The 12326-nt window shown below is 40.1% G+C and overlaps 1 protein-coding gene across 3 annotated transcripts in view; it reads left to right on the top strand.

The window, feature by feature from the left end:
• The first annotated feature begins 64 nt into the window (after window positions 1–64).
• PIBF1 (progesterone immunomodulatory binding factor 1) overlaps window positions 65–12326 on the top strand; it is a 115341-nt gene continuing 103079 nt past the window's right edge. For 2 of the 3 annotated variants that reach the window (XR_014948467.1, XM_015851649.3), the window contains exons 1-4: window positions 65–650; window positions 1988–2088; window positions 3886–4084; window positions 9256–9375. Coding sequence is in view for 2 of the 3 variants with exons in the window: in XM_015851649.3 (XP_015707135.2) it covers window positions 399–650; window positions 1988–2088; window positions 3886–4084; window positions 9256–9375 (672 nt within the window). In the remaining variant the exon portion in view is untranslated. The remainder of the gene's footprint in view (window positions 651–1987; window positions 2089–3885; window positions 4085–9255; window positions 9376–12326) is intronic. The other variant, XM_085553787.1, reaches the window with a different exon arrangement.

The following is a 12326-nucleotide window of genomic DNA, read 5'->3' as shown; positions in this document are numbered from 1 at the left end:
GCGGCTGCTGGGTCGCCGTGGTGATGGCGTCGCTCGGCTCCGCCTCACCCGCGCATGCGCGGCCGGCTGAAGCTGCTCCCCGTGTTGTGGCGGGCGCGGGGCAGCGCGTTACCCCCCGCCGCTCCGTTAACGGCCGGTCACCGCCCGCTGCCCAGCTGCGCTGCTGGTGCCTCGGTACCGCGTTCTCGAGCAGTTCTCGGAAGGAATCCTCGGGAATACGCTCTGTTCAGACCTTCTGTACGCGTTTCCCTTCGTGGGGGGCAACAACACGTGAGGAGCTTTTCTTAGCGGTCTCGTTAGGTTGATTTCTATCGCGGCGTAGCGCCTTGGTGGATTTGATTTCTGCCGCTGGCTCTTTAAGGGGGCTCGTAACTTAAAGAAGCAGACGGTGTGAGAAAATGTCCCGTAAAAGCGCCAAGGAAGGCCGGAAGGTGAACATCTCCAGCTCCCTGGAGTCGGAGGACATCAGCTTGGAAACCACCGTCCCCACCGACGAGCTGTCCTCCTCTGAGGAGCGGGAGGGCGCCACGCGGGTCACCAGGCAGCTGATCGAGCGCAAGGAGCTGCTGCACAACCTGCAGCTGCTGAAGATTGAGCTGTCGCAGAAAAACCTCATGATCGACAACCTGAAAGTGGAGTACCTGACCAAGGTCAGAGCTGTTACGTGTTGGGGCTTTCAAATAGAATCACAGAATGACCCGGGTTGGAAGGGACCTCAAGGATCATGTAGTTCCAACCCCCCTGCCTAGCAGGGCCACCAAACATACACCTTTACTAGATCAGGTTGCCCAGGGCCCCGTCCAACCTGGTCTTGAACACCTCCAAGGACGGGGCATCAAACAGAAGCTTGAGTTCTCAACGTTTGTGGGTTGCATGCTGGAATCCTCGTTAACTAGTTGAGAAGCTGTGGTGCTCCATCCCTGCAGGTGCTCACAGCCAGGTTGGATGGGCCCTGGGCAGCATGAGCTGGTGGGAGGCAGCCCTGCCCACGGCAGGGGTTGGAGTTCAGTGGTCTTTAATTTCCCTCCCAGCCCAATCCATTCTATGATTCTTCTGTTTTTGATGATTTTAAATCACAAAAGGAGGGAAAGGGAGATATGGGGGATTTGAATGACTTGGCTGCTGCCTCATACTTAGGAATCCCCCCCTGTGGCACAAGTGGTAGAAGTGCCGCTCTGCTACACAGGAGGCTCGAATCCCGGGTGTTAGACTCGATGATCTCTAAGGTCCCTTCCAACCCGCATGAGACTGTGATAATGGATGAGGTGGGATCATAGAACCGTAGAACGACCTGGGTTGAAAAGGACCTCAAAAATCAAATAGCTTCAGCCCCCCAGCTGTGGGCAGTTGTCATCAACTGCTGGACCAGGCTGCCCAGATCAAACTGTTTCTTTAGTTTTGCTACTTCTGAAAACAAAAAAAGTCATGTTTTCTGAAAGAAAAAAATAATTCATCTCTGATGCAAGCAACTTAACAGGACTTTTAACCCCAAATTAGTGAAAGCTAGCAAAACTCATCAACACCATTCATTGATTTGATAGCAAAGGTGTGACTGAAATATACTGATGTACTAATTAATAGCAGGTGGTCTTGTTTTGCATGTGATTTCAGTAAAGATGTGTGGGATTTTGTAAGGTGGAAAAACTTTGCACTGCCTGTGTGAGGTTCATGTTTACAACCTTCCATACAGCTGTGACTTTCCTTGGCTTGTTGGCCAGAGTTTAAGGATAGTTTGAAATCAGTTGAACAAGTACTTATGTGATCAGAATGCATCAGTTCTAGAACTATTTTTTTAAGTGCTGAGTTTGTTAAGGCAAACTCCATATCTTACTTTTTAAAGCTTTAGTGTAATTAGAGATTTTGTTATTGTAGAGATCTTCAGTTACTGTACTTCCTAGGGCACTGGATTCTCAGCTTGTGATTTTTTTAAAACATATTTTACAAAGAACAAGGTAACTTTTCTTCATTTTATATTTATACTTTTTAGATTGAAGAGCTAGAAGAGAAGCTGAATGATGCAATCCATCAAAAGCAGCTGTTGTCTTTACGACTGGATAGCCAGCTGACATTGCAGCAAGAAGATGCAAGGTATGATGAGTAACACGAAAAACTTCATTAATACTTTATTGATGTGAATTCAGATTCACGTTAATGAAAAATAATGATCATGAGTTGCAGAAATGGGATTTCTTTTTGCAGGTTATACTAAAATTTTCATTCTCAAAGTTAATTTTAGTTGAGCTCTCCCTTCCTGAAACTGAAAGTACAAAGATGGATAAGACACATTCTAAAAAAATAGAAAAGAGTGGAAGGAGAAAGAAGAGGGGACAGATTTTGCATCATTTAACTTGAATGTTTATAAAGTACAGCCTTATACAGATAACTAGGGAAAGTAATGTTCAGCATTTACAGTGAGGATTTTTAATTGGTCAGAAATGCTTTCCCAGAATGACTTTCTGTTGATGAAGGAAAAACTTGTCTTTCTCCTTGCTCTTCTGAAACTTTTGAATTCCTATATAGCTGAAAATAGACTGGCTAGCAGGCTTTCCCACATTACTTTGTCAATTAAATGTTTTAACACCTGTAATAGGTCTGTGAAAATATAAAGTTACTTAACTGTATCAAGTACAAAATATACCAGCTTAGAGTATGTGACTAATTCAAAGCCATATTTTGTAATAAGTTTGGAACAGATTTAATGCTGTGAATCTAGACATGGGATTGGTTATAGTGAAGTCTTCCAACTAAGACTATCTCATTAGCAGGGCAGTGTCTCTGTGTGCCTGTTTGCACAAGGTTGGGATATTATTCATATATGTGAATTATCTGAGGAGTGAAGTGCTGATGTGCAAATTAATATTGATGGAACCAAAAAAGTTGACTCTCTTTCCTCATTTATAATCTCATTGCTGTCTATTACCCCATAGCCCTATTTCACAGAATCATAGAATTACCCAGGTTGGAAAAGACCTTGAAGATCATCAAGTCCAACTGCAGCCTAACCATAACCCTAACTCTAAAAAGCCTACACTAAATCATATCCCTCAGTACCACATCCAAACGGCTCTTAAACACAACCAGGGATGGCGATTCAACCACCTCCCTGGGGAGCCTACTCCAGTACCTAACTACCCTTTCTGTAAAGAAGTTCTTCCTAATATCCAACCTAAACTTGCCCTGGCGCAACTTGAGGCCATATTTAACAGAATTGTAGACTATATACAGAAGCTGCCCTTCTGTGATTGCTTGGCTGATGAGCAGTTTTCTTATGGGGGGGAAAAAAATAGTCTTGTAATGCTAACAGTTATTTTGTATTGCTTTTAAAGGTTCTTGTTTAAGTTACTTTTTAAAATTTTTTTGAAGGACCCCAACCTTGGATGTTACATGGGGGTGGAGAATTGTGTGTTGTGTGTGAAATGGACCATATTGTGTGTATTCTGAAGGTCAGCGAGATGCACATTGAAGTTAATGTGGCTTTATTTGGACCAGTTCCTTGGATTTTGTGTGAAAGTAAATACTATTTTCACATGTTTTTAACTTTTTTAATTGGCAAATGAAGACCAACGGGAATTAAAATCATCGCATACTGAAATCGTCACTTCTCAGGATCAGATTGCTGGTGTCAGTGCCTTTGGGCTATTGTCAGTGTAATTTTGCTGAACGGTGTATCGAACTATGAAGCTGCTGGTTTTATGTGTGTGTGAGTGTGTATATATATATATATATATATATATATATACAGTGTATTTACTGTGTATTTAATCTCACTTTAAATTTTTCTCTCTGTGACGTGACGTAACTCACTCCTTTGCTAAGGTATTGTAAACGTTTGTCACTTGTGTTACTCACTACTTTGTATGTTCCATTTTCAAATCAATCTCAAAGAAAACATCAGGCACTCATGAAACAAGAAATGGAAACTATTTTATTGAGACAAAAGCAACTGGAGGAAACAAATCATCAATTGAGGGAGAGGGCCGGAGATATCCGTCGTAGTTTGCGTGATTTGGAATTAACAGAGGATGGCTATGAGAAGCTGAAATCTCTGTCTGAAGATCAACTTTCCATCCCAGAATATGTTTCAGTGAGTACTATGTCCTGCACTGGCTTAAAATATAGCTGTGTGGAGGGCTGGGTTGGGTTTGAATTAACTTTCTTAATGACAGCCTTATATCTTTCTGTGTTTTGGTTCTGTGGCTAAACAGTGATGAAACACACCAGGGCTTTGACTGTTGCTGGAAACTGCACATCACTGAGGCTTTATCTTTTCCCTGCTTTGGCTCCAAAAAGGCCAGGGGTTGGCATGAAATTGAGAGGGGATGCAACAGGGAGAGCTGACCTGTATTGGTTAAAGGGATATATGTAGTGTTCATGCTTGGCAGTACAAACTGGACGGAGAGGAGGAAGGTGGGAGGTAGTGGCTTCCAAGGTGGCTGTCACTCATACTGGCTGAGTATGTGTCTGCTTCTGGGACATGATGAATGACTGTCTCAGCACTGCTTTTTTTCCTTTTAAGATCCCCTCCCTCCATCTTTTATTAAACTGTTCAGAAAACTTGACCTCTGAGTTCTCTTGCTTTTGGTCTTCCTGTTCTCCCTCTGTCCTGCTTCAGCTGGGAGCAGTGAGCAGTTAAATGGAAATAGGACTGTAGGTCAGGTTCAACCCACTTCGGGCTTCTTAATTTCTTCTATTTAAAATCTAGGGGATGTATGTATAGCAGAAGCCAGCCTATGTGTCTGTTCTTATTCTTCCCCAACTCGAAAGGAGAGACTTCTGTGCAGACATGCCTCTGGATCCATCCATTCTAGTTGAATTCCAGTAAAGAAGAGAACCTTTTAATGACATCTGAAGTAGAACTGCTGATTGATTTTTATAAAGGTGAAACAAATAAGGTGTTTCAGTTAAATGGTGGGAAATGACACACTGATGATCTGGAATACAGCGGGCTGAAGGCTGGAATTTGAAACTCAGCTTGCCAGAACAGGCTGTTAAAACATCTCTTGCTTTTTTTTTGTTATGCTTTCCAACTATCCCTTTCCAGAAGCCAAACTGCAGCTTAAATTATACTTTCATTATTGCTTTATTGATTTTAAAAAGTTTGTTAATTCTGGCTCATGAGTAGGTACAGAGTGAGTGGTAGTTCTTGGTTTGCAATTAAAGTGCAATGCTTTCATAGATTTTTGGCATGTCCAGAGCATCCTGGCTCGCTTCTGAAAATGCAAGGGGTTTAGGCATGTAAACCTTAATTCATGTTAGCATTGTACTTACCTATAGAGGTAGTTATTAAGGAAGCTGTAATTATGATAATTTTAAGAAGCTTAGTTCATTAGTTGATGTATAATTATTGTGTGAGTGAGCCCCCTTGTTACACGGAAGCCATGGTAATGGGTATGAACAGTGAAGTAAAACCTATCACTGTTAGCAGAAGGGAGACATTCTTGGGAGCATCTTTTTCAGAAGTTCCAAAATTTATACTTTTGAAAGCGCTAGGAAAACTTTAAGGGTCCAAGTGATAAAATGAAAATGATGAGGTCGAGGCCCACTAGGTTACTACCCCCTATCTATTTCATCACTAGCCCTCAATATAGTTACTTGAAAGTTGTTGTTGTTGAGTTCTGTGCTGCTACAGACAACAAAGGAGGGTTGAGTTCTGTGCTGCTACAGACAACAAAGGAGGTTTTAAACTCAATTCTGGGTCAGCTTGCTTGAAGTCAGTGTGCAGAAAGCTCCAGTACTTAAGGAGCTGGCTGACAGGTAGTTTGAAAGCCTGTGCAGCTGGGCAGGACAGACTCCAGGAGTTGATAACCTTGCTGTAAGCGAAGCTGTCACAGTACAATTAATGTGCTTAGATTGTATTAGTGAGTAGGAAAGGGTTCTCAGATACTTGAAATGACAGTGGTCACTGACACCCTTCTATCCCAGTCTACCTTTCTTTGCCTCTGACATTCACCCAGCTACTTTGTCTGTGACCAAACACAGTTCCACTGAAGCCTGTTTCCTCGTTATACATGTGCCAATTTGCTCTTACGAAGAACTCCTGATTTTCATCCCCTCCAAATGCTGCTCTGCTCCCCTTCCCAAAAGGAAACATGGTGAAGATACACTGTGGTAAGATGCTGCTTTTTGCTTCTTCTCCCAACTTTTCTTAATGGAATCAAGTGTGAACTTGGGTATGCCACTGAGGAATAAGTGATCACTGAGACTACTTGGAGTTAGTTACTTAGCAGATCCAGATACTGGGAGGCTACAAAGCTGTTTTATGTGTCCTGTCTATACATCTGTTTGACTTATAAGTTTAGGAAAGGATGCTGAGGGGACGGTGTAATTTTTCAGGTGTTTTCTTCTTTGCTTACTTAAGGAGGAATTATGTGCTTGTAAAATCATGGAATCACCAAGTTCGGAAAAGACATACAAGATCATCTATGTACCAGCAGGCAGCTACCATTTCAGGTTGCAAATATATGTGCAGACAAATAGCAGTTAATTTATGTAAGACAAACCTCTCTTGGTGAAAAGGAGTTCTGCTTACAGGAAATTTGAGCAAGTTCCAGACTTGAAAAACCTTTTTTTAAGATTTCCCTATTTACCAGCATTAAAATGCTGATATATAACTCATCAGCATGCAAACAAATTTATATGTAATATCTGTACTTCACTTGAAGTCAAGTACACTGGACAAACTGCAGGAGGATAGATTTTTTTTTTAATGTCTAGATCGTATTTTGAATTTTTCACTAGAATTAAAACGAATGTGATGTGTATTTCTCTTTTCTTCCACAAAGGGGTGCAATAGTGGCATGTTAAAGAAATGACTGAGCAATGTTTATCCTCAGTGATGATGACAAAGTAGAAAGGTTGTTTAAAGCATCTTTCTCTTAAAAAGTCTTTGTTTAGAATTTCTAAAAACTTTGATTTATGTGGATATAAAAAGTGAGACTGTATGTAAAGATGTTTTTTTTTTTTGGTCACTTACAGGAGTGATTTTTAAGAAACAATATATAAAAACTTGAAAAGTACTTCAGGCTGCTGAACTGATGTTTTCTTTGGCAGCTGAACTATAAAACATGCTCAGTAAAATTGTGTGCATAAGATGCACACACCTGTAGAAATAAATTTGGCTGCCTTTTTGTTTGTTTAAACAAGTCTGTGGGTACGTCTCAGTTCTTCAGTTTAATAAGTTGTTCAGAATGAGCTAGAAAGATCGTACGTGCTATTTTTTTTCTTCTGAGTCCTGAAGGGGTAAAAAGTTGTTTATTTTATTTTTCCTCAGCATCTTCCATTTGCTTAATTTTTGCCTCTACAGCTCACATGCTCTCTTCTTTAAGAATGCTCTTAACTGAAGCAGCTGTTTTCAGATAACGTCATTTAGCAGAAGCTAATTCTCCCTTCTTTTGCACCCTGCTATTTGTGGCCTAACTAGACATTGAGGTGCTGGAGTAGGTCCAAAGAAGGGCAACAAGGCTTGTGAAGGGCTTGGAGAATATGCCCAATGAGGAGAGACTGAAGGTGGCACAGTGGTTAAGGACGCCGCCTTGCAACACTGGGGCCCGGAGTTCGAATCCCCCCTGTGGCGCAAGTGGTAGAAGTGCCGCTCTGCTACGCAGAGGCTCGAATGCCGGGGGCTGGACTCGATGATCTCTAAGGTCCCTTCCAACCTGCATGAGACTATGATACTGTGATGAAATGGGGCTGTTTAGTCTGGGAAAAAGAGGCTGAGGGGGGGGAGACCTTGTTTCTCTCTTCCAATATGTGAAAGGTGCTTACAACAGAGAGCGGGGTTGGTTTCTTCTCACTGGTGACAGGTAGGTGACAGGATGAGGGGAAATGGCCTCAAGTGGCACCAGGGTAAGTTTAGGTTGGATACAGGACCTTTCTTTACAGAAAGGGTTGTGAAGCCCTGGAATAGTCTCCCCAGGAAGGTGGTTTAGTCACCATCCCTGGATGTGTTTAAAAACCATTTGGATGTGGTGCTCAGGGACATGATTTAGGGGAGGGTTGTTAGAGTTAGGGTGTATGGTTAGGTTGTGGTTGGACTCAATGATCTTTCAGGTTTTTTCCAATCTGCACTTTTATGATTTTACTTTGAATGGTTACTAGTTGGTGACAATGAAACTTGCTTTCTGAGAAGAACAGTTTGGGAGGGGAAAGGATTTGATTGAAATTCAATTCTCAGCTTCAGTTGTCATCAGGCTAATTCTCAAATAATCCATGCAGGTGAAAGCTGTAGTCAGTGGTAGCTGTAGCTAAGACTTAAAGGACAGCATTGCGTGAGGATTTCTAAAGCATTTTCTATAAGGAAGTACTTTAAGCCTGTAGTAGGTCAGAAGTTAGAACACATATAGCTAACTTCACTGTTCAGTTTAATGTAAACACAACGTGATTTCACTTTTACATGAGAAAAACTCTTTAAACACTATAGGGCTAGATTACTGCAAAAATAAAACAGTAATGAAATGGTAAAATAAGGCAATGGTATAATGGTAAAATAACTTCAGTCATTTCACTTGTAAATGAAAGCAAAATTCTTAGTTACCATTTGGAATTGTTTTTTACTACTAACTGTGTTCTTATTTCTCTGTTTTCTAGTGTTTGTTCTTGTTCAGTAAAAGCATTTTGGGAAAGTTTTGTAGATGTGAGATTTTCTTTTTAATATGAGATTATCTATGACTGGAGTGGGGTGGGTGAAGGAAGGCATATGTGGGACAGGTTTTTAGAAAATCCCTTTAGAAGACTTTTGTTTAGATAAGATGTAGTTCCACGGGAGCTGAAACAAAAGCTTTCCAGTTGATTCAATTAGAATGCATGTCATAAAACCCAAACATACTAGTAGCATAGTTTCGTAATGCTGCTGAACCCATAGAGCAGTCTGTTACTGTTGAAAGTGTGTGTGGGGTGCTCACATTTTTTTATTTTTTTTTCCTGGATGTTTGCTGTGCCCACTTCTACGCTTGCTCTTTATTTTTCTTTGTTGTAGAGGGAGCAGACAGAGCACAGTGGGCTGTCAGAAAGCAAAATTATTCTCTCTTCTTTGCTTCACACCTCACAAAAACATGGATTGGTTCAGGGAGGTTAGAAGTTAAGCTGGTATATTGCTAGTCAAGTAGTCCCTAGAGTTGGCGCAAGTGGGGTGTGGGATGGTGAGGTCACCTATGACCTGCTGCTTTTAATCAGACAGCCTTGCTGAGAGCTGCCTTAGTTAAAAGCAAATATGTATTTTGCCAGTCTTTGTTTTGAATATGTATCTTGTTCTTTTAGATTCGATTCTATGAAGTGGTCCATCCCTTAAGAAAGGAGCTGGGTGATCTACAGATGAAAAAGGAGACATTAACAGAGGAAGTAAGCGAATACAGATCCCAGCTGAAGTCTCTTACAGAGGTCTGTGTGCTCTAATTGTCTCAATTAAGAAACTGTAAACATAAATTATATGTCAAAATCGTTGCATTTATATGCTTCAGCGTTATTTTGTGTTCAGCTCTGATCATGTCTGAGATCAGATTAATGAAGTTACTTGGGATTTGCATGAGCATTTTCATTCAGTGTACCTTTAATGTGCTCTGACTTGCTAAATTCTATAGGTAAATTTCAGGCTTCTGATATTTAACTGGTATTCATGTAAGTTTTTGTTGCAGTGATTTAACAGTGTTAGTAGTTGATAAATTTCTTGGTTCAGACCTTCCTTTAATATAGACATTTCTGTTATTATCTACCACATGATGGAGCTATCCACCTTTCCCATGGCTTTATTTTTCAAGTGTTAAAGTTTGCTGACACTGTTGAGAAGGCACTAGAATGTTACCTGTGCTAGGTTGAAGTGGGTTTATTCAAATGCTTATACGCTGTTTGCTTAAACATGCTTAAATTGGAAAATAATTAATGAGAATGAATAACATCTTTAAAGAAGAAAAGGTAAGGAAAGAGATCAGGATGTTGAAATGTCACAAGGGAAAAGCCTACAGCTGTGAATAATAATGAGTCTTTAGGACTCATTTCCATTTCTCTGAAACCTCATTTCCAAGGTTTCAGATAAGATGGCTTGATACATTTTGAAGAATTTGTAGAGTTTGACTTTGTTAAAGAAAAAACAAACAAAACAAAACAAAAAAACAAACAAGTATCCTCTCTGTCCCTTATGCATAGAGGTGATATATTTTAGATAACGTAGTGAAATGTGGCCTCATGCAGTGTATCTGTGGGCATACAAGTATTTTGCTTCGACCTAAGGATGAGGGTACTGCTGTAAGAAGGTATATCAGGTTGTTTCAGATCATAAGGTGAGAGGAACGTCAAAATTATGAGACTGCTTCAAAATCTCATTCTTAGTGAACTAAACCTAATTTACATAAACATCTCTTGCAGCATACAAATAAATGTACTGTTTGGGTAGCCTTGTCATTTGAGCTCCTTTGGTCAGGTCAAGTGTTAATACAAGGAGACTTGTCAACAGGAAATAACGTGCTGTTTCATTCCAAGTGATACTTCAGCTTTCCACCCTTCTTTTTCTATCTTTATGTAGTAAAGGATTATTTTTTCTAACTGGTCAAGTATAGTTGCTTGCCTGTGACTGAAAAACACACTTTGAATCTTTACTCTGGTTTCTTTTCCCAGATTTCTTATATCTTAAGTTTATTCTGACAGTTACACTTTGTTTCTCTATGCAGGTTAGCAGTGGAGTGTTCTAAAATTTATTTTAAAAAACTACAAATACAGATTTTTGAAATATAGTTATCACTGAAGTTGACAATTTTTTTTGTCATGCTTCCTATGATGTGTACCTTTCTTCCCCTCCGTATTTTAAATGATCATGCTTCTTCCTACTTACTTATGTCTTTTTTTTTCCTCCCTCTTTATAGAAACGTAGAAAGGAACTAAAATATGCATATCTCAGATCTTTCTAGTAACTACTGTCCTGGGAGAAGAGGAGCTTGCTGGCTTTTCTGGTTATTCATGGCTAGCAGTAGGTCTCGATACATTTTGCACTTGTAGATATTCACGCAGAAATAAAGGCATGAGAAACATGAGAGAATTGTTTGTAGACTCAGAGAAGTCTATCTATCAGGAAGTCTAAAGCAGAGTCCAAAGTTGTAAAATCTGTTGTGCCAACTCTGAAAATATGAAACAAATTTATCAAATGAGACAATTATTGCCTAACATTAGCTCTGTTGTGTTATGACAGTATGGCCTTAGTACTTTAATTTTATCAAGGATGTAAGCTGTTATTTGAGTCTGTGGTAATGCAGTGTGAGACATGAAAGACATGTAGAATGATTTTTTTTCCTCTTCTCATGATCCTTCATATTGTGCCCCAGTGGCACAGTGGTAGGAATGCTGCGTTGCAACACCGGAGGCCCGGGTTCGAATCCCCTGTGGCGGAAGTGGTAGAAGTGCCGCTTTGCTACACAGGAGGCTCGAATCCTGGGGGTTGGACTCGATGATCTCTAAGGTCCCTTCCAACCCGCACGAGACTATGGTACTATGATGATATTACATTATAGTTCAAAAGCAAAGCAGGGTAGTTCTCTGAAAAGTACTTGCAGACCTGCTGTGGCTGGATTATTATTATTTTATTTTCATAAAATCAGGTCTTTAAATCCACTAAATCTTTTCTATTCTTGCTGCCATGTTTTGGGGGGTTGCTGTTGTTCATAGAAAATGAGCATACTTTGCATAACATATCTAGCCTTATACAGAAGTGAGTACTGGGAAACTCAGTAGTTGCCTGGTGTTGTAATTTCTCAGTCAACAGTGTGCAAAATTCCAGCTGTACCAGCTATCGTTTGCTTCTGTAAAGATGGAATTGTCATTATAGCTTCATAAAAGAACTAATTTTCTAAGACTTGTTAAATCCATATGTTCTTTCTCTCTAGGCAATTCATAAAATCATTTGTAACAGAACAACTTTTTTTTTTTTTTTTGACTTCAGTATATAAAAATCACCCTTCATGTATTTTTCACCTGCACTTGTATCCCTTAGGTATACAAAAACATACTCTGTTCAGAAGGAGCATAAGGTTTTAAGTGTGTACAGCCTCTGTTAGCAATAATTTAATTCTTGGTATGCGGAGCAGTAAGACCACTGAAACTCCACAGCTTTGTTACAAATTTCTCTTGTTGATTGCCTGTTACTGCTCTGAGTTAGCACTTAATAAAAGCCTGCTGAATCTGTAGGGCAGACACAGTAGGGTGGGAAGCTGCTTCTGACAACTGGTAGCAGAACAGTGTGTGAAAAGTGCACTTGAACACTAGAACATAATCTGATACACACAGCTAGTGTCAAAAGATCTTTGCTTCTTTTTTTGTTTTTAAAGTGAGCTACAGAAGTAATCTTG

Source organism: Coturnix japonica, chromosome 1, assembly GCF_054131305.1.
Source record: "Coturnix japonica strain WE chromosome 1, WE-NBRP24, whole genome shotgun sequence".
In the NCBI taxonomy this organism is placed as follows: Eukaryota; Metazoa; Chordata; class Aves; order Galliformes; family Phasianidae; genus Coturnix; species Coturnix japonica.
The sequence above is the reverse complement of the archived record's forward strand: the minus strand, read 5'-3'. Positions and strand labels throughout refer to the sequence as shown.